This window comes from Notamacropus eugenii, chromosome 2, assembly GCF_028372415.1.
Source record: "Notamacropus eugenii isolate mMacEug1 chromosome 2, mMacEug1.pri_v2, whole genome shotgun sequence".
Classification (NCBI taxonomy): Eukaryota; Metazoa; Chordata; class Mammalia; order Diprotodontia; family Macropodidae; genus Notamacropus; species Notamacropus eugenii.
In genome coordinates this window covers 177,889,281-177,912,545 of record NC_092873.1, presented here as the reverse complement: position 1 = coordinate 177,912,545, position 23,265 = coordinate 177,889,281, and the positions used below count along the sequence as shown (strand labels likewise).

General features: G+C 37.1%; 1 protein-coding gene across 4 annotated transcripts in view; it reads left to right on the top strand.

Moving 5' to 3' along the window:
- The window catches only part of ASCC3 (activating signal cointegrator 1 complex subunit 3), a 400,644-nt gene that overhangs the window by 261,546 nt on the left and 115,833 nt on the right, over nt 1-23,265 (top strand). For all 4 annotated transcript variants that reach the window (XM_072642929.1, XM_072642932.1, XM_072642930.1 and 1 more), the window contains 5 exons: nt 1,253-1,338; nt 11,331-11,497; nt 11,607-11,752; nt 11,883-12,003; nt 14,639-14,781. In XM_072642929.1, the coding sequence (XP_072499030.1) occupies nt 1,253-1,338; nt 11,331-11,497; nt 11,607-11,752; nt 11,883-12,003; nt 14,639-14,781 (663 nt within the window). The remainder of the gene's footprint in view (nt 1-1,252; nt 1,339-11,330; nt 11,498-11,606; nt 11,753-11,882; nt 12,004-14,638; nt 14,782-23,265) is intronic.

Here is a 23,265-nt window from a genome sequence, read left to right as displayed (position 1 = left end):
TCACTACAATGAGGCTTTGGAGTAGAACTTTTTTTGAGGTGACAAAAACAGGTGAATCCTTCTTTAAATTTAAAGAACTTTAAACATCTTTTGTGCTCATTTTTTTCCTTTGATTTGAAATTATTAGTAAAAGAGAAAAATCTCTTAAGTTGTTGAGCCTCTAACATGTCCCAGCAAAACTCACAGGTATATTGATCTGTCTCATATGGAACATGACAGAAAGCACCAGAAATTTCAGGAAAATTTAGTTGCAGGAAAAAAACTGCACTAACCTTGGATTGATAAAGATGAATCTTCAAATAGTTCTTCCCAGCACATACTCCACATTCCCAACTTGAATAAGCACTACACAGGAAATTCAGTATTATGTCAGAGACCTTTGTGCTAGAGGAAAGTCCACCACTGGCAGCAAATCATAACACTATTCTCAATTCTGTACCCTTCAAAAGAAATGCAGAGATAATCTGTTATCCTGCATATCTCCTTATATTTGCGTTATGATTCATGAATATTAGATTAGAAAGAAGTGCTACAGTTCACAGCCTCCAAAAATTTGAAACACTTTAGAATTCAAACTTAGTATTCAAACAATTCACACTGTGTCACTTTACATTTGAATGTTTAGAAAATCTCTGAAATGCCCTTCCTCCTCTTCTCCACCTCTTAACTGCCCTGATTTGCTTCAGGTCTCAGCTAGTCACACCTTCTGCCAAATCTTTCCTGGTCTTTAGTGCCTTCTCTTGGAGATTATTCCCACTTTATCCTGTTTATATCTTGTTTGTACATAATTATTTGCTTGTTGTCTCCCAGACTATGAATTCCTTGAGAGCAGAGACTATATTACATTTTATTTTTCTTTGTACCCTGAGTGCTAAGCACCTGATACATAGATGTTTAATAAATGCTCATTGACTGACTTAAAAAGAAGTGGTAGTAGTAGTAGTAATAGCAGTAGCAGTATTAATAGCTGTAACTAACATTATTTTCTTTATTAAAAATATCCAAAGAAAATGTATCAAGTGAAACATTTAATTTCTGCAAAAAAATTTATTTAACAGATAGAATTTTTTTTATATATTAACTATCTTAGAATCCTTCTCCTTTGAGGTGATTTGAATACTTGATTGACTGTCATGGTAGCTGAGGTGCATTTCTATTACTGAATAGGAAAGATACATTCTAAATCATATTATGGAGATTTTTAACAGTTTATTTAGTTTGATTTACATGAGAATCTTTGTGTTTTGTTCAGGCTGTATACATCGCACCCCTGAAAGCTCTAGTACGTGAAAGAATGGAAGATTGGAAAGTTAGAATAGAAGAAAAACTTGGCAAAAGGTAAATCATGTATTTAACTCAAGATACATATTTTTAATGGTGTAGGAAATAGAGCAAATGAAAGAGTTTGGAGAAAGAATATTTTCAGGATTATTTTAAGAATTCAAATGTATTTAAATACTATTTAAAATTATCAGTATTCTTATTTTGCTAAGAAAAGTGGTACTAATATTTACCCCCAAAGAGAAAAATGACAAGAAAATCTATTCCAAAATAGATTATATTCCCTGTTTTTCTTGTATTTTCTCTCCTCCCCTATAAATGTAGGAAAAGGATTGGATAGTACCCAAGTGGCAACATGATATGGAGATTTATCATGGGGTCCTAATTCTGGAAAGATAAGGCAAAAGTTTCCTGATAAGTGTCAGAGGAGCTAGGGCTGAAGTCTCTGATTGCACTGGGGAGATGAGAAGGATGGACAGAGCACAGGAAGCTTGATGAGGAGATGGATCAGGAAGTGACTGGAGCTTTCGAGAGATGTTAGGCATATAAAGAGCTTCAGGAGTTATCTCTGCAGAAGTGATATTAAAACCCATAGGAGTTAATGAGACATTAAGTATAAAGAAAAAGAGAGGAGTACCTAGGAAAGAACTTGGTGGAGGTCACCAGCTAGTAGGGGACATGATATGGAAGATGATCCAGTGAAGGAAATGGAAAAGAAATAGTCAGGAGAAGCAAGAGAATATTAAAAAAACAAAAAACAAACCTAGACTAGTGAGGGCATCCAAAACAATGTCAGATGCTACAAAGACTTCAAGAATGATGAGAACTCAGTAAAGACCAACAGATAATGGTAAGTAAGAGAGCTTAGGTAACTTTGAAGAAAGAAGTTTCAGTTGAATGATAAGTTCAGAAACCAGATTTCAAAAGATTAGAAAATGAGTGAGAGGAGAGGAAGTGGAAGTAGCATGTTTAAGAGTTTAGCTGTGGAATAGAAGAGAAATGTAAGACTGTGAGGAGATGTTAAGAGAAACTTAGGCATGTCCTAAGTCAATGGGGAAAGAATCGGTGGGTAGAGACTGAAAGTTACTAATTGTAAGGGTAATGTGATGGAGGAGACTGAGGAGTCAGGATCAAGGCATGGACTTAATGGAGGGAAGGACCACTTCTTCATCACAGTAGAATTAAAAAGGAAATTAGAGCTCATGATGTCCAAGGATTTGGGGATGTATGAGAGAAGAAAGGCCTGTCTAAAACCAAGAAGTAACCTCTTATTTTCTCAGTAAAGTATGAGGTGAGATCCTTTGCTGAGAGGGTGGGGAATAAGTGCAGGGAGATCAAAGTGGGAGGCTCAAGGACAAATGAGGAGGTTTGAAATGGCCACCAGGGAATGTGATAGAGAATCATTTAGGGAAGAGTAAAAGGATGATCCTAGGATCCTTCCATTTAGTTGCAATGTCTTTTTGTATTCTGGTTTTGATTGATATTAAATATCAAGATTATGATTCTGTTCCTTTTGTGGGTCACTGAATGAGTGGACCACATTTAGAGTAACAGCATTTGAGTTAATGTTTATGAATAGTATAAAAACCATAGTTCTTTTTGTCATTCTTTGGATTTTTCTCCTCTTCCATCTCTTAAATACTCTGTGATTGCAGAAACCAAAGTGAGGGCCACTTTATATTTTTCTTGGCTTCCTGAGGAGCCGTGATCAAAAGATTCTTCTCAAAGTGGGCATCCTTTTTAGTCTCAGCATTGCCATTCTTCACTGGTCCTTGAAAAGTAGATGCAATCTGTGTCAGAGACTATGTGTGAGACCTTGACAACATGGTAGAACCTTGTTATACATTACTATTATAGCCTTTGAGAACCCTAGGTCAACTGTGTGCCACAGTGAGGCATCTGAGTATAATGGAGAGGGCATTTCATAAATATTTAATGGAAACTCAGAATTTTAGAGTTGGAAAGAGTCTTAGTTGACCTCTATAGATTACTGATAACCTTTTCTAAAATGTGACACCCAAAATATTCCAAATATAGTCTGACCAAGGCAGAGGATGATGAGACTATCTTCTCCCTAGTTCTAAACATTTTGTATCTGTTAAGACAACCTGAGATTAATTTAGCTTTTGAGGAGTACAATATCACAGTTTACTCAGTAAACTCTTTTTTAAGTCCCTATTATATGTGTCAGGCACTGCACTAAGTGCTGAGAATATAAAGAAAGGCAAAAGACAGTTCCTGCTCTCAAGAAGATCATAGTCTAGTAGGGGAGACAACATGCAAACAGCTACATACAAACAAGATATAGACAGAATAAACTGGAGATAATCAAATATAGAAGGTACTAACATTAAGAGAGATGGAGAAAGGCTTAGAGGTAGGATTTTAGCTGGGACTTGGAAGAAGCCAGGAAGGCTAGGAGGCAGAGATGATGAGGGAGAGAATTCCAGGAGTATATATTTGATCATAGAGGAATTCGAGAGTTACTGGAGTTGATTAAATTGCAGGGGTGAGGATGGAGAATAGTAGGGAGAACATAGACTTCTGCTTTAGGAAAATAGGTTTGATAGTTGAGTGGAGGGACAAGAGACTTGAGACAGGGAGTCTAACCTGAAGACATTAAAGTGAAGATGGCCTTCATGAAAGGTGATGGCTTTGTTAGAGAAGAGAAGATGATGTATATGAGAATATCAGAAAAGTAAGATCAATAGTACTTGGCAGCTGATTGGATATGAGGGGTGAGAGGGAATTAAGGGTGACACCTAAGTTGCAAGCCTGGGTGACTACACTTATGTTCCAAGTCTGGCAGATTGGAAAGATGGTGGTTCCCTAAACAGTGACATGGAAGTTAAGAAGAGGGGAGGATTTTAAGAGAAGGATAATGAGTTTGTTTTGGGTACATGTTGAGCTTATGATGTCTAGAGGGCATCCAGTTCATGATGTCCAATAAGCAGTTGAAGATGTAAAACTAAGTCAGGAGAGAGGTTAGAATTCAGGAGATTTGAAATCATTAGCATAATTATTGAACATGCATAACCACATCAAATTACTTCCTAACTTGGGGAGGAGAGGTTGAGAAAGGGAGAGAGAAAAATTTGAAAATCAAATTTTTTTTATTGAATCTTAAAAATTGTCTTTATGTGTAAATTGGGAAAAAATAAAATATTTTTTAAAAGAAATTATTACATAAATATTGAATCCAGTTGATGAGGTCACCAAGTGAAATAGTTGTAGAAGAGTAGAGGTCCCAGGAGAGTACCCTGGAGGACATCCATGGATAATGAGTATAATCTAGATGAAGATCCAGTAAAGGGGACTGAGGAACAGTCATACTTATAGGAGGAGAACCAGTAGAGAGTAGTAGAACTGAAAAGTAGAAAGAAGAAATTATCAAGCAGAAGAGGATGATCAAGAGTGGCAATATTGCAGAAAAGTAAAAAAAAAGATGAGGATCAAGAAAAAGCCATTAGATTTGCAAGTTAAGAGACCATTTGAAATTTTGGAGACAGCAGTTTCAGTTAGTTAAATGAAACTTCGCCAGGATGCAAAGTGAAGAGAGTGATAGGAAAGGTTAGGTTAGGAAGGTGCATATTGTAAATGCCCTCCTAAAGGAGTTTAGGAAGGAGAAGAAGATGGTAGAAGAAACAGAGAGTGATAGCAAGGCTAAAAGGATCAAAATACAGGGTTTTTTAGGGATGGGAGTGAGGTGGGCATGTAGTAGGAAGTAGGGAAGCAACCATTAGAGAGCAAGAAATTGGAGGTTAGTGAAAGAGTGAGCATTATAGAGGAGGCAGTCTGCTAGTGAATACTTGGATGGCTTAGGATCACTTGTGCTTGTTAGAGGGATTTGCCTTGGCAAGGACAAGAGCCATCTTTTCATGTGAGACAAGTAAAGGAAGAAATAGTGGCAGAAGGCATCTGAGTTATGGGAGATGAATGAGGAGGGCACAAGAGGGAATTCTTGGAGAATTGTCACATTTTTTTTTTTAAGTAAAATTAGAAACGTGTTAAATAATAGTCTTGCCTCCTCAAGGGCTCAGTTGTGATGATGTGTCATAAATTTGTAGTGGATTATAGTCAGTATGGCTTCATGATATTCTATAGCTTTATTCAGTAGTATGTGAATAGGAGTGAAAGCAGCAGGTGATAGAAGTAATCTAAGGCTAGGGACTTATAAGGCAAGATCTTTGATAGGATAAAGGGGTAAGGAACTGTAAAGATGATAGTGTAGAGTTAAACTCGATATTTCTTGCTTTATATAAATTTGCATTAGACAAATTTGACTTGATGTAAAAAATTCTGAAAGAAATACACATTACAAAAAAAAAAATCCATGACCTTTACTGTACAGTAGCTTGCCACTCCATTCCCACACCCCTAACGAAAACAAAAACCAAATAAATTCACCAAGTAAAAGCATAGTGAACAGACAGATGGAGAGACCACCACCAGGGCACCAGAAGAGGCAGCCTTTGCTCTGTTCTGCCTGCTCACCATGTATGCCTTCTGTCCATCCTTGCTCGGGTACCAGGTATCTGTCCCCAACCCCCTCATATCACCTGGCCTTCACAGGTCTGCTCCCCATATATTCTTCCTTTCCATTCCAACCAAGCGCTTATGTGCCTTGCCCTGGTCTGTGTGTTCTTCCTGCTCGCTTCTGTGAAAACTGAGTAAACCACATCTGGTGACTCAGTTTTGGATCTCATTTAGTTTCCTTTCTATTCAGTTATGGGTCTTGTGAGAAAACGTATTCAATTATGGGAATTGTGAGAAAACTTTATTGCATTGTTTGAATCTAACCCTGCATGACTGGGAAGCTGGACCATCTCTACCTGTTGCATAGAATCCCTTAACTAAGGACTTAGGTTATGCTGTCTAGAAATCCAGTCAGATCTAAAGTTTGATGCAAGGAGTTTTCTTACAATGATATATCTCAAACAACCCATATATCTTAACCTGAAAATTGGTCCCATACTAATGCATCAGCTACAGTTTCCTTTTTCCTTTAAATATAGACACTTAGAAAGTAGGCATTCTTTTTTTTGGATTTCAGGTAATTACCCTTGTTTGATCTTCTCCCTTCCAACAAAGAAAGCCCCTAATCTTGCCTCCAATTAGAAATCAGATTACTTAATTTTGTATTCTGGTTTTTTCCTGTAGTTGTTTTCTTTTAATGCATAAAAATCTATCTCTCTCAGTATTTGGGGTCCAATACCACTCTGAGGAAACCTGGTCTCAGTTTGTTAAGCAGTTGGCACGTGTTGCTTAATAAATCAATATGCTCAGGAGCACAAACTTTTGTTCCCTATTTCACCTATCATATTTCTCTCTCCCTGGCCCCCACATGTCCTTGAACTGTGTACCACTCCCCTCTATTCACGAGCATGTGACCCCTTTCTCCTTCCCACATACAGGTTTGTAGGGAAGTCCACTTGGATAAATTTAGGACTGTCTTTAGTTCACAGTCAAGATGGTGAAGGAAGTAGAGTTTAAGCATACAGCTTCCAGCAGGTGGCAGCAGGGGCAGTGGTGATAGCTGCAGTGCAGCAGCTCCAGTGCATCCTGGTGCCAGGGGTCCTCTACTTTAGGCACTGAAGCAATTCTGGTTGTGGGAACCACTGAACTGAAGAGGGGGCAGGGCCACACAGAGTCCCTTGAGTAGAGGGGCGGGGTCTATGGAATAGTCCACTTGAGTTAAGCAAGAACCAGCAGTATTTGTGTGTAATGGCAGGATCAGGATCTTTGCGTTAGTGAAGGAGGAATAGGTCATGGAATATAAGTGAAGAACCAGGGGGTTAGGTGTTAGAGATAGTATTACTATATATGTTGAAATCCCCTAGAATGAGGGTAGAAGTTGGAGAGAAGACAAAGACTGAGCCAGACACTGAACTCACTGAGGAAAGAATAGTGCCCTGTAGGTCAATAGACACCAGCTACCAATAATATTGGGTGATTGATGTGGATTGAGTGAACCATAAATGAGGAGAGAGTAGTGATTGTTGGTGTTAAAGGCTGAGCTTGGAAGTAGCAATGATAAGCAAGAAGTAGTACAGCTCCTCCTTCTTGACCACTGAGTCAGAAGAAATGAGTAAAAATGCAACCAGCAATGGAAAAGTGTATGAGAGATCTTCCCCAAAGTACCAGTATAGTAACCCTGTCAGAGATAGAAACAAGGCTGACCTGTTTTTGCTGAGTCAGTGCTGGCTTTTTTATGATCACTGTTTCCTTTTCTAGATGTCTCTTAGCCATCACTTTAATGCTATGTACTAAACTATGGCCAAGAATGAAATTCAAACTGACTGATCTTTGGTTTGCTTACTGTCTTCTCTTTTTTTGAAAATTTGGGACATTTGTCCTCCAATCAGACCTTCAGCATCACTCCCCTTTTCTCGTCTTTCAGATATCACTCAGCAATCATATTCAACAGTTCTTTCAGTACTTGAAGATACAGTTCAGATAACCCTGGTAGTTTTAATTCATTAGGAACAACTGGGTGTTCTTTTGCTTTCTTTGTTGTTTAGGGTATCAAATCCCTAATAGTTTTTTGTTGTTGTTTTCTTCTTTCTAATCCATGGCAGGGAAAACAAAAGCAAAATATCAGTGTTGTAGTTTTCTATCTTCTCTCTTTTTTAGGAATTACCATCCCATCCAGTGTAGGCAGTAGTTCTGACCCTTCTTTTCCCTGACATTTAAAAAATAAAAGCATTATTGTTATCCTTAACTTTTTCTTCACTAAACTTAGTTCCGTGAACTTTAACACCTCAACACTATTCCTTTTTTAAAATCTAATATAATTTTTTTTAAAGTTAACAAAAATCTATTTTCCCTCCTACTCACCACCATTGAAAAGAAGGGGAAAAACTTTACTAAAATATGGATAGTATTGTCCATGTCCAAAAAGCATATGCGTAGTATATCCTTTATATATCACCTTTCTGTCAATAGAAGTGATACACCGATTCCTTGGAATCATGGTTAGTCTTTGCATTGATCAGAGTACTTAAGTCTTTCAAAGTTGTTTGTTTTTACAGGGTTGTTACTGTACATGTTGTTCTATAAATCCTGGCCATGCTCCCTTCATCTGCAAAATTTTTATTTCCTTTTTATTGACTTTGCCAGTCTGATTGATGTGAAATAGAGCCTTATAGGTTACTTTGAATTTCCCTAATTATTAGTTATTTAGTATTTATTTATAAGGGAAGAAAATTGGGAAGGGAAGAAAGGACTAGGTAATGAAAACCTATAAATGCCAAACAGAGGGGTGTTATATTTGATCCTGAGGGTGATAGGGAACTACTGGAACTTATTGAGAAAGAGGTGATGATATGGTCAGACCTTCACTTTAGAAAAAAAATCACCTTAGTAGCTAGGTGGAGGACATATTGGAGTAGGGAGAAAATTAGGGCAGGTAAACCAGTTAAACCTTAGTCCAGATTAAAGGTGATTAATGCCTAAACTAAGATTAAGCCTGTATGAATGGAGATAGACAAGGATTTACACAACATATTGTGAAGGTAGAAATGACGTGATTTAGTAATGCATTAGATATATGTGGTAAAAGTTTGGCATCCAGGATATCAGCTTGGGTGACTGGGAGTCAACAATGATAAGCTAGTTTAGAAGAGGATTCAGGAGGGTTTTGTTTTTTTTTAAGATAATGAGCTCTGTTTTATATTTATTGATTCTTATAGACCTACTAGAAAATTCTATTTTCTTAAGTTGGAGATTTTAGGTATTGGAACGCATGTGACCAGCTGAGCAGGGAGACCAGGGCTGTATATATACCTCTGAGGATTGTTTGCATAAAGATGATCATTGAATCGGTGAGAGCTAATGAGATTGCCAAGTGAAATAGTATTGAGAAAAGAAAAGGCATAGGGACTGGGTTTGGGGGGGACACATATTTGGTGGGCATGATACTTCCACAGTGATAAAATACCACTCATACCTGTAAAATATCTTGCCCAAGACTTTGTAATATTTGTTAGTACTTTGTAGTTTATTTCTGGTGGCATCGTTTGTGTCCATTTGTTGCACCAGAATTGGGTAGCCTGACAGCCCATTTTGACAAGACCATGGAGGTTTTGTGTCACATTTTGGAAACATGTCAAGAAGACAGAAGACTTCCCTGTTGATACCATGTCAGCAAAAAAATTTTCCCCTGCCCCCCCCCAAAAAAATCATCAGGAAATCACAAATCACTCTTGCTCCTCTGTTTTTACTTTAATCCTTACTGGAGGTTCTCTCACTCAACAGCACCTCTCAGTCAAATTTAGGATTCCTTGAAGGTCAAGAAGCTGCTTCTTCCTCATATCATCCAGCAGCCCCTTTTAAGGAAAAACTTATTTTTGGCTGTTTTCTAAAAGTGTTCAGTGGTCCTTCTGTGTGATGTTCTTCCACCCTTCAGCTTATTAGCATGTCAGAATTTACTTCTGCCTCTTAGAATCCTTTTTTTTCTTGTTTTCACACCAAAGCTCATCTTTATGTTTAAGAAATGTTTCATTTTCACAAATAACCTGGAATGTAGAAAGGCATTTCTTATGGTCCTCACCTTCTCTTCTAGGAGAAAAAGAAGTCTGAACTGTCTGAACTTAGATATCTATCAGTCATCTGACTAAAGCAGATATACAAATACTGCACTCATTGCAGAACTTCTGTGTTCTCCATGCTTAATGGAAATGAGATTCATAGTTCTTGCCTTTCTTGTTAGTATCTCTTTTATAGAATAGCCATGATAAACCACTTTTGAGATAGTGAAACTCTATAACAACTCATTAACAGCCTTTTGAGCATTTCTTTTGCATCTCTTAACATGTTAATCAGAAATTCCAGCTTCCTTTTCCTTCTTTTACTGAAATTTCACTTGTCTTCCTGTTTATTTTATATACTTTGTCCAACGATTTTCTCTTTAAAGTCTTTATTCTTCTTTCTCTTCCTTTCTCCTCTTGCAAGTCCTTCTTTGGTTGCTCTCTTATGTTTTTTACTTTCTTCTCCAAGTTCTCTTTGAATCCTTCTCGTATTTCAAATCAAGGCTATTCTTTTGGGTCTAGGTTTCCTCCTCAGATCTTTTTCCTTGACTCCTCCTCCCGCCTCACTCCCATCAAATTGAGTCCTTTACTTCAAAACTTTAAACTTCTTCAATCCTCGCGCATTTCTCCTCCACAGATTTAATTTCTAACTTTCTAACTCAACTTTACAATTCCTTACCGCAGTTTTTATGGCCTTCAGCTCCTTTCTGTTCTTCTGTCTTTTCTTCAACACAGTCTTCTCTTGGGAAGACAAAAGAAACCTATTTGTTAAATTGAATTCTATTCCAGTGCATCCTGTGATGATCTACTGTACATTGGAAAGTTGGACTGTAACAATAATAATAATGAGGATATATCAGAAGCTTACAGTTTTCCAGCACATAACAAATAGAATCTTCTTATGTGCTCTCATGGCAAATGCAGCCTTCCTCAGAAAGTTAAATGAGCCAGGTTAGTCAGAGGAAGCTTTTCACATACAAAAACAGTGGTCATGTAGCAAGGCTTATAGATCCAAGGATGGATCATCCAGTGTATAGAATGGGTCCTACAAGACCACAAATAACTAACTAGTAGACTGAAAATCTTGAGCCAATGATCCAGGTAATTGAAGAATACTTAAAAAAAAATGGAAACTGTGAGAATAAGCTGATGATCTCATTACAGTCAGACAATAACACATTTTGTATAGTCTTTTTAATGGCCTAGTATATGTTCAATTCTGTGATGCTGATGGGCAAAAAATAAATTCTGCTAAGGAAAATGAAAACTACATGTTTTCTAATTTGACAACTATGCTAAGTTAATTAAGAAAACTTTCTTCGTAACTGTAAAATAATTCTCTTTCAAATCTTATCAAAATTGATTTCACAGTTTTCAGGTAGCTTATTAACAGCATATCACTTTTTCCAAGTGAAACATACAGTCTAAAATGAGAAATATAGAAATGATTTTCATTTTGTTTGAGATATCCATTTTCCCTGTCTTTTTTTGTATTTTTAAATGATTTTTATTATACTCCAGAGTTATTGAGCTAACAGGAGATGTGACTCCTGATATGAAATCCATTGCCCAAGCTGACCTTATTGTCACTACACCAGAAAAGTGGGATGGAATCAGCAGAAGCTGGCAGAACAGGAGCTATGTTAAAAAAGTTGCCATTCTCATTATAGATGAGATCCATCTGCTAGGTGAGTGCCATTTTATATAAAGCTGATTTAGAAACCCTGACTTTCATGCATAGAACTGTCAGGGTCAGACCTTGTTAAATGATTAATGCACATTCCTCTTATTTCCTAGGGGATGAGAGAGGCCCAGTTCTAGAGGTTATTGTATCTCGAACTAACTTCATCTCTTCTCACACGGAAAAACCTGTTAGAGTAGTTGGATTGTCTACTGCGTTAGCTAATGCCAGAGACCTTGCTGACTGGCTCAATATTAATCAGGTATGTGAAATACTTGCAAGTGTGACATTTAACAACTTTAGTTCACAGAAGAGTTGACACAGAGGTAGCGCCATGACATTATAAACCTTAGCATAAAAAAGAGTAACATTTTTCTTCACATTTACTTCAGATGGGGTTGTTCAACTTCCGACCATCAGTTCGTCCAGTTCCCCTGGAAGTTCATATTCATGGTTTCCCAGGTCAACATTACTGTCCTCGTATGGCTAGTATGAATAAACCTGCATTTCAGGGTAAGCTGCAAGTATTTGGGATGAGGTACAACCAATTTAAATAGTAGACTGAACATTTTCATACCTTGTGGGTTTGCTTGAAGTAGAGGGTTCTGTTTAAGCTTCTGCAAATGCTATAAAGCCATTTGACTTAAACTGTTCAGGAACACAAACTTATGTAGAATTTATTAACTATTAAAATTAGAGAGTTTTCATAAATAATAATGTTCTTGCTGTTAACCATACATTAGAATAATATCTACAAAAATATTTGTGATTTAAAAAATAAGAAAAATAGTTTGGACTATTAATCTATCAAGATGTTTTCAGATATTGCTTTTTAGCTTTACAAAATGATGAGCAGGTTACAAGTCAAGCAGACATTACAAAATTATGGTTTCAAAACAATACCATAAAATTTAGAATTTTTGAAACGTGCTACTAGTTTCTTTTTCTTTTTTCTTAGCAAGGGAAGCAAGCCTGACATATTTAAGAAGAACTCTCTGATTTTATTGAAACATGTTTTGTTTTGTTTGCATAAGGAATATTTATTGTATCAATTAAAAATAACTTTCAAAATAAATTCTGTAATGGGAACTGCTGTTGATTGTGAGGTGGCAGTTGTGAAGTGACTTTTTAGCTGCTGTAATTAGCCTTATGACAGAGGCAAAGTATTGATTGTGAACTAGAGACCAATCTTGGCAGTTCAGATTATTTACACCTCTGCAGAAGCATTGTACAAAATCACTAATGAACGATAAATTTGCCCTGAGCTGTTCAGCCACACCTGTTCTTGTCACAAGAAAAATCCATTAGATGTTGAATTTACAAGAGAGAGAGACAGAGAGATGCAATCGTGATTGTGTACAAACTACATATATTTTTCTCATGCACATACGATTTAAAATATCGTGACTACGGTGTTTGTTATTTGCCAAAATCTTACCATTTATAGTCTGTAGTGTATTAATACACACTATTGGATACTGAACAGGAGAATGAATACATTTTCTTTTTATAATTTATTAGTCTGATTGGTTATGGGATATCTAAAGGATGTCTGCAGAACAATAATTGGAGAGAAGTATTCCATGTAATATAAATCATTTGTAAATATCTGAAATATTTATATTGTGCTAGAGGTGCTTTCTGCATAGCAGTTAGACTTATAAACTGTTTATTATACCTGTAGTGGGTCACTGTATTTCATTAAGTCTAGAAATATGATTTTATGATGGCTTTATTTCTTGTGGGTTTCATATAAATATAGTCAAGGTCATGTCAGCATTTTCATTGTAAACCTTATTTCTTAGCTCATAAAAAAATCTGCAGCCTATCATGTTTCAAACCAGAAAAAAGGGTCACTTTCTTTTTTGTATATTTAGAAAAATGACTGACTATTCTAAGAAAGCAACACAAGACATAAAAATAGTTTTTGTTTATGCCATTTTAGTAAGATTTTGAAGCACACACAGAGGTGGGAACAATCATTTCCAGTTTAGGTAAATGATTTAATCATTCTCAAGTGTAATTTTTAAATGTGATTAGACTTACAAAATTTTCTTATATCGTAGCTAAATGACAAAAGTATAAACCTCATTCTTTACATAGACCCTCATGACAGTCTCACTCACATACATTCAGGGTCCTGCAGAGGCACATTCATGTTAAAAAATTCACTCTTATATACACTTTCTCACAAAAACATTTACATATTCTCAGATATTCCTCTGCCCTTTCTTCCCTGTGCTCTACTTTGTGTGTGGGGCGGGGCAGTTTGAAAAGAAACATTTAATAACCCCTTATCAGTGTCTACCCTTATGTCCTATAAGGATCTACCAGATCACACCCAATGATGTTGATTCTATCCATGCTACAATCCAAGTGCCTCTAACATATGACAAATCTCTCAGGCCAGTAATTGAAACCCATAGCAATAGAATGGATCCCCTAGCACAACTTTGTGGACAGGCTTTAACTTTTTCCCCCTTCCCCTTATGTCTTCAAGTTAAAACTTAGGTTTGGACCTAAAACAAATTGCCCAGTTCCTTTCCTGCTCTTGATCAACCACAAATGTAAGGAATGTGCCTCCTATAGATTTAAAGCCCCTCCTTAAGCCACCAGTTTATGAAAATCATGCAGAGTTTCAGCTCTTCCATTTTCTACCCAGCCCATATTTGAGATGCAGAGCATATGATGAGAAAATGAAGTTGGAGACTCCAGTCACATTGGAACCAAAGAGTAATCTAGGTTCATTTTGATGTCATTTCCATTTATCCTCAGGTATAAGGCTAAATTTCATTAGAAAAAAGAACACTGGACTAGGAGATCAGGGCCATCATTCTCATTCTTCTACTGTCAACTGTATTACCTTGTGCAGATATGTCACCTCTGTAGATCTCAGTTTCCACATGTATAAAATGATGAGACTTAACTTAATTCCTTCCATAATTAATGCTCAGTGAATTTTACAATTAAAGTTATGGATGTTTATTGATTTGAAAACATTTAAATGCGATGATATTATTGTCAGTGTGTTTTCATGGTGTTATATGAAAATGCATATTCTGACATAGTTTACTTTAAATATAATGGAAATTATCCATACAAATTGTCATAGAAAAATTATGGGGTTTTTTCCATGACTTTTCAACAGCAATCAGAAGCCATTCACCAGCCAAACCTGTTCTGATATTTGTGTCATCCCGACGTCAAACTCGTCTTACAGCCTTGGAATTGATAGCTTTTCTGGCTACTGAAGATGATCCTAAACAGTGGTTGAACATGGATGAAAGAGAGGTAGAGAATTTATTTTCCCTTCATTGTATATGTCAATTTCTTTTTCATTTGATTTTAATCTGTCCATTTTCAAAATTGACTGAAACCGAAGTTTATTAATTCATTTCAATGGACTTGAATTGTGTTTATTTAAGTAGTTCTTTTGTCATAAGTTAATAAGAAATAAACATAATTAATTTCATTAGTGGCAAAAGTGGGTTTCTTTTCATCTTTTTGCATAGATTTGAAATAAATCCATTACCATATAGCATGTGGGATGCTTACTATTCACCCAGTAAAATATAAGCCTTTTGAGGTAAGGAACAATAATCTTTTGTCTTTGTATTCTTAGTGCCTACCAGTCATCAGTCAACAAGTTTATGTATATCCACTATGTACCAATAAGTTTTTTGGTGTTAAAATCAATTTAGTGTTAGATTTTAGAAGGCACATGTAATAGAATTATGAGAATCTTTGATTTCATTAGTATGGGGAATTTATTCCATCTAACAGCACAGATCCCAGATCCCAACCTCCTCTGTAACTATACAATTCTTTACCAATTGTGTATTGAGGCACATGGAGGTTAAGTGATTTGTAAGATTGTATTCCTGGCATGCAGCAGAGGCTAATTCATTCTTATGAAAAACTTTACTTATCCCTGTAGCATTAGCAAAATAAAAAAAAAAATACAGGAAAACATATGACAAATTCATGGATTTATCTTGTTTTACTCAAATACTCTTCATTCTATCTAACGTTGAGTATATATAAGGTACTATATGAGGCACATTGGAGAAGAGAAACATAAAGATATAATCTGTCTAGATTTTATATTTTGATTTCGTTATCAGTGTAGAAAAAAATAACTATAGACAAAGTTTTCTTTGAATATAAACATTTTTTTATCAACCACTATATGCTGAACCCTGTACTAAATACTCATGGGGATAAAAGATTGTGGTTCCTGACCTCAAAAGGTTTTTTTACATTAGTAAGAGAATATGATGCAAAATAACTATAATACAAAATTAACCATGGAAAGTAGATAGAGGTACAAAATGCTGTAGAAGATCCAAGTTTGGAAATAACATAGTGTTTATCTCTATTCATGAATCACATACGGATGTTGGTTAAGTCATTTCACCTCTTCAGACCTCAGTTTTCTCATTTGCAAAGTGAAGTCATTGAAAAGGATAAGTTTTAAGTTCTATTTTAGCTCTAGAATTCTGTTTCTGTGATATAGAAACAATTGTATATTACTACAGGAGTTCTAGAGGGTCACTTTAAATTTCAGAAAAGAAATTGGTTTTTTTAAGGCCAGATTTTTCCCAGTAGGTGTTAGCTTGTAGCAATGAATACAGTAGCTATTTAATTTTTCCCTCCCCTTCTAAATTTGAATAAATACACTATTTATTGACATTATTTTCTATATTGGCTTAAGTTGCCAGAATCAGAAGAAATAGTCTTCTAACTTTTTTATGTGTATGTATGTTTATTTATTACACCTATGTAAAATGTGTATTATAAAACACAAATATAAAATTAAAAGAATGAGTTATTAACAGAGATAAAATTGACAGGACTTGGTAACTAACTTGATATATGGGGTAGGGTGAGAAAAACTGAAGAATTGAAGATAGCAATTTCAAGCCTAGGGACATGAAGAAGAGGAGTGGGTTTTAAGGGGGGAAAAGTAATGGTTTTGGTTTTGGACATATTTGAGCTTAAGATATCTATGGGATATCCAATTCAAGATATCCAGTAGGCAGTTGGAGATGTGAGAGTGGAATTCAGGAGAGAGGTTAGAGCTGGATAGATAAATCTGAGAATCGGCTATATGGAGATTGATGGATGAATCTGTGGGATCTGATGAAATCACCTAGTGAAAAAAGAAAAAGAGATCCCAGGTCAGAGCTTTGTGAGTTACCTATAGTTAATGGATGTGGCCTGGATGAAGGTGCAGCAAAGGGAACTGAGAAGGAAAATTTAAAAGGGTTGAAGGATGACAAGGGGAGAACAGTGTTGTGAAAAGAAAATATCAAAAGAAGAGGATGATTTACAGTATCAGAGCCTACAGAGAGGTCAAGAAGGATGAGGATTAAGAAAAGGCCATTAAATTTAACAATTAAGAGATCATTGGTAATTATAGAGAGAGCAATTTCAGCTGAATGATGAAGTTAGAAACCATGCTGCAACAAGTTAAGTAAAGAGTGAAAAGAAAGGAAATAGAGGCACTGATTGTAGATGGCCTCAGTGAGTTCACCTAAAAATAGAGAGAATACATATAGAATGATAGTTATCAATAATGGAAGGGTCAAGTGAGAGTTTTTTGAGGATGGGGATGACATGAGCATGTTTGTAGGCAGTAGGGAAGCAGCCAGTAATGAGAGATTAGCGATAAATGAGAGTTGGGATGACAAAGGGGACAATCAGCTGAAGAAGATGGGATGAAATGAGATCACTTATGCATATAGAGAGATTAGCCTTGACAAGGAGAAAGGCCACCTCTTCATGTAAGATAAGAGTTGAAGGCAGTAGGAAGATGGCATCTTAGTGATATGAGATGAGGAGAGAAGAGGATTCTAAGTTTTTTCAATTAAATATTAGCAAAGTTCTCAACTGAGAAATTTGGAATCCTTGTAGGTTTGAGGAGGATTGAAAAGATTTGGAAAAGCCTCCATGTTGAATTGAGAGAGTGAATCAATTAAGGAGGTGTAAAACGATTGCTTTGCCATAGTGAGGGCCAAGTTAAGATTATGTACCATAAATTTATAGAGGATCTATGGTTTCACTGTATGGTTTCATCACTTTCTTCACCTTTATTCAGCAGCAAATTAATAGGGAGCAGATCATGTGAGTAATCCAGTGATGAGGCTTGGCAGAACAAAATCTTCACCAACCTGTCCTCCCTTCTAACATCCCTCCCTTCCCTTCTCCCCATCTTCTCTTTTATCCTGTAGGGCAAGATAACTTTTTATACCCCATTACCTGTATTTCTTATTTCCTAGTTGCAAAAACAATACTCAACAGTTGTTCCTAAAACTTTGAGTTTCAACTTCTCTTCCTCCCTCCCTCCCTACCCATTCCCTTTGGAAAGGCAAGCAATTCAATATAGGCCATATCTGTGTAGTTTTGCAAATGACTTCCATAATAGTCGTGTTGTGTAAGACTAACTATATTTCCCTCCGTCCTATCTTGCCCCCCATTTCTTCTGTCTCTCTTTTGACCCTGTCCCTCCCCAAGAGTGCTGACTTCTAATTGTTCCCTCCTCCCATTGCCCTCCCTTCCATCATCCCCCCTACCTTGCTTATCCCCTTCTCCCCCATTCTCCTGTATTGTAAGATAGGTTTTCATACCAAAATGAGTGTGCATTTTATTCCTTCCTTCAGTTGAATGTGATGAGAGTAAGCTTCATGTTTTTTCTCACCTCCCCACTTTTCCCTCCACTGAAAAGTCATTTACTTGCCTCTTTTATGAGATAATTTTCCCCATTCTATTTCTCCCTTTCTCCACCCAATATATTTCTCACCCCTTAATTTCATTTTTTAAAGATATTTTCCCATCCTATTCAATTCACCCTGTGCTCTCTGTCTGTGTGTGTGTGTGAGTGTGTGTAGTCCCACCAACTACCCAGATACTGAAAAAAGTTTTCAAGTTACAAATATTGTCTTTCCATGTAGGAATGTAAATAGTTCAACTTTAGTAAGTCCCTTATGATTTGTCTTTGATGTTTACCTTTTCATGCTTCTCTTGATTCTTGTGTTTGAAAGTCAGATTTTCTTTTCAGCTCTGGTCTTTTCATCAAGAATGCTTTAAAGTCCTCTGTTTCATTGAAAGACCATTTTTTTCCCCTGAAGTATTATACTCAGTTTTGCTGGGTAGGTGATTCTTGGTTTTAGTCCTAGTTCCTTTGACTTCTAGAATATAATATTCCACGCCCTTCGATCCCTTAATGTAGAAGCTGCTAGATCTTGTGTTATCCTGATTGTATTTCCACAATACTTGAATTGTTTCTTTCTAGCTGCTTGCAATATTTTCTGCTTTACCTGGGAACCCTGGAATTTGGCCACAATGTTCCTAGGAGTTTCTCTTTTTGGATCTCTTTCAGGACGTGATCGGTGGATTCTTTCAATATTTATTTTGCCCCCTGGTTCTAGAATATCAGGGCAGTTTTCCTTGATAATTTCATGAAAGATATCTAGGCTCTTTTTTGATCATGACTTTCAGGTAGGCCCACAATTTTTAAATTGTCTCTCCTGGATCTATTTTCCAGGTCAGTTGTTTTTCCAGTGAGATATTTCATATCATCTTCCATTTTTTCATTCTTTTGGTTTTGTTTTGTGATTTCTTGGTTTCTCATCAAGTCATTAGCCTCCATCTGTTCCATTCTAATTTTGAAAGAACTATTTTCTTCAGTGAGCTTTTGAACCTCCTTTTCCATTTGGCTAATTCTGCTTTTTGAAGCATTCTTCTCCACCTCTCTTACTTGATTTTCAAAATCCTTTTTGAGCTCTTCCATTACCTGAGCCCATTGAATATTTATTTTGCATGTTTGGGATACAGAAGCCTTGACTTTTATGTCTTTCCCTGATGGTAAGCATTGTTCTTCCTCATTCGAATGGACGGGAGAAGTTATCTGTTCACCAAGAAAGTAACCTTCTATAGTCTTATTTTTTTACCTCTCCACAGCCACCTGGTCTCCAGTTCTACCAAGTCAGCACTGGGGGCTGATTTTCAGTTAAGCTGTGGGGGCAGGGCCGCCATTCAGTGCGAGACAAAGACCAGCTCCCTCAGGACCTCTACACAGGGCTGAGGTAATATTCAGCTCCTCAGTGCCCCCAGGGGTTTTTATACTCCCACAATGGAGGCGGGTGGCTGTATGGGCTGCTGTGTGGCCTCTGTGGCTGCTGCCTGCTGCCAGGGCTATGGAAAGGTTCTTCTCCCTTCCCAGCCAGCTGAAAAAACCCTGTCAGTAACGTTTGGTGTCTGTGGGTTGAGGGATCTGCAGTCCACTGCTGCTGGGACTGGGGATTCACTGATACTGCGACTGGAGATTCCGCCCCCAATATGTCCTCCTCCCAGAGTTCTGCACAGCCAAGGCTGGGCTGGGCTCCACTCCAGGTCCTGGGCAACCAGCGTTTCCCATGGGCCTTTCAGGTCACCCTGGGCTGGAAATTTCCTCCACTCTGTTGTTTTCCCCTTCTACTGTTCCAAAATTTGTTGAGAGTCCTTCTCTACAGGTATTTTATGGGCTGTGTGGAGAGACCCTCCGTATATGTGTCTTTCTACTCCACCATCTTGGCTCCACCCCCAAGAAAGAATAGTATTTCGGAGTTATCAGGCAAAGAGAGAGGTGGAATGACAACAGAGAGAATTTCAGAGTTTATGAATATCATGGTGATGGCATGATCAAGAGATGTCCATGTCTGTGTAGCTGAGATGGGATGAAAGAGTAGGTGCAGGTCCTTACTACCTCATGCCTGGACTATTTTTTTTAATATTTTATTTTTCCGCATTTACATGTAAAAGCAATTTTAACATTTCATTTTTAAAACTTCGAGTTTCAAATTCTCTCCCTCCCTTCCCACCTCTCCTCATTGAGAAGGCAAGAAATTCAATATAGATTATACATATGATCATAGAAAACATTTTCATAATAGTCATGTTCTGAAAGGCTAATTGTATATACCTCCATCCTATTCTCTCCCTTTTTATTCTATTCTCTCTCTCCTTTCACCCTGTCCCTGCCTACCCCTCCCTCAATCTGCCCTCCCTTTTATCACCTCCATCACCCTAACCGCCTTCTCTTATCCCCTTCCTCTCCTTTCCTGTAGAGTAAGATAGATTTCTATACTCAATTGAGTGTATATGTTATTTCCTCTTTGAGTCAATTCTGATGAGAGTAAATCCTTGCCAGAGAAATTTGATATTGTTTTAAAATCCTATTTGAGCACTTCTCTTCTTATTGTGGATGCATTAATTTTGTTTGTGCAAAAGCTTTTCAGTTTCATGTTATCAGAGTTATCTATTTTAGCTTTGTTAATTGCCTTTATCACTTGTTTCCTTAAAAATGTATGAAAAGTGTATGATCTGTTTCTTTTCTTATATTTTTGTACAAACTTTAATATAAAGGAAATATATCCATTTAGAATGTATTATGGAGTATGTTGTAACGTATTGACTCAAGCCAGACTTCTGCCAGATTGTTTTCCAGTGCTCTCAGCAATTTTTATCAAATACTTATTTTTAAGTATTTTATATTTTCCACTTTATCAAATAAAGTTATTGACTTCCATTGTTTCTCATTCTCCCTTGTCTACTTTGTTCCATTGATCTCTCTCTCTATTTTTTTAACTAATACCGAGTGGTTTCAATGACACTTTATAATATGGTTTGAGGTCTCAAAGTGCTATCTCCCTTTTGATATACCTTTTTTCATTATTTCCCTTGGTATTCTAGATCTTACATTTTTCCAAATGAACTGACATTATTTTATTGAGTTCTATAAAGAATCACTTTGATAATTTCATTGCTGTAATATTAAAACTGTAAATTAACTTTGGCAGTATTGTTTCTTTACATTGGCTCAGCCTAGCCATAATTGCTAAATATTCTTCTAGCCATTTAAGTTTTTCTTTTTCTTAAGAAATATTTTGTTTTTGGAAATGTTATTCTATGCCATGACAGAGTGATCTCTAGATATTTTATGCATTTTTATTTAGAATAAGATCCATTTAGTTTTTAATTGGTTCCTCTGTGGCCCTTTTATGTAACAAAACTTTATTGTAATGTGATCTCTAAAATGTATTTGATATTTCAGTTTTTCTGTATTTGTTTGTAGGTTTTATATTTCCTAATACTTGGTCAATTTTTGTAAGGCTGCTGTTCACCACTGAAAAATATGTATTTTCCTTTTTATTCACATTGAGTAATATCCAGAGGTCTTTCATATCTAACTTTTCTAAAGTTCTATTTAGGTCTTTAACTTCTTTATATTTTGGTCAGATTTATCTTTGAGGTCTAGAAGAGGTATGTTATCTAGGTCTAAAAGGGGATACATTTTTCCCTGTTTTATTCTTTCTTCCTTTAGCTCATTTAATTTTTCCTTTATTTATTTAGAAGCTGTGTGATTCTTCTCATATTTCTTAAAAGAACTTTTAGGTTTAGTAAGATGATTTTTGTAAAGTATAACTCTGAGCAGGTCAGTAAACTCCACAAGGTCTCTGTTTCCCCCAGGGTGAAATATAAACTCCTTTGTTTGTCATTTAAAGCTCTTTATTATAACTTTCCCCCTTCCTATATTTCTGTTCTTCTTATATTTTCTTTCCTCTACATGCTATATTCTAACAGTGCTGGGCTTATGATCATTACTCAGATACAACACTGCAATCCCTTTATGTGAGGGTGACTGACTGTCACCCATGCCTGGAATACTGTACCCTCTCATCTGCTCTCTGTTTCCCTGACTCCCTTCAGGACACAACTCACTTCTAAGCTGTCTCTGGCCTCACTTCCTACTGGCCTTGCCCCCCAAAAAGCCTCTTCTCTAAGATCATTCTTTCTTGATTGATGATTCCCTCCTTGGAAGGCAAAGAGAAACCATACTTCACCTTACTCATAGACTCTAGTCTCTCTCTGGACTCCTCCTCACCTGTTACTTGTCCTCGGTGCTAGTACTCTTTCCAAACCCTTTCCTACATTCTAATTCTTTCATATATATTATCTTTCCCTATTAGAATATGAAGAACTGTCATATTTGTATCCCCAGCATTTAGCCTTGTACCTGGCATAAAGTAAGTGCTAAATAAATGCTCTGAGACTCTGTCTACCTATCTATAATCTATCTACAAGAATCACTTGAGGAGTTTGCCTTTATCAGTGATAAGGAATTTGGTAGAAGCCAGGAGTAGGAAGGAATAAGCTTGCTTTTTTATATGATCAGGAAATTCAGTAGAAATTGTCATGCAGGGGGGCAGAGCCAAGATGGCGGAGTAGAAACACACAAATACGCTAGCTCCGAACCCACAGCCCATGAAATATCTGTAGTAAAGAGCCGCCAATAAATTCGGGAGCAGGAGAAGCCACATAATAGTGAAGCGGATAAGATTTCTGTTCCAGAGGGACCTGCAAACCTCTCGCAAAAGGTCCGTCGCGCTGTGGACGCGAAGCCCAGCCCAGCCCTGCACCGGCCCCGGCAACGAGAGGAACAGATCCGAGCGGACTTCAGAGACGGGATCTCCAGCGGCTGCGCGGGTCCCTCCACCCACAGGTGACGGAGGTCGGTGAGAAGGTCTCTTTGGTGGGTCGAGAAGGGAGTGGGGTGCCCCCATACTCAGGCCCCCTCGGAAGGCAACAGCGGAGGCGGGAACAGACCGGGGCTCCCCAAGCAGGCAGGAGCCCGGATCCATTGTTGAAGGTCTCTGTATAAACCCCCTGAGGGAACTGAGCCCATGAGGCGGCCCTGAGCCCATGAGGCGGCCCTGCCCCCACCTGAGCACCTGA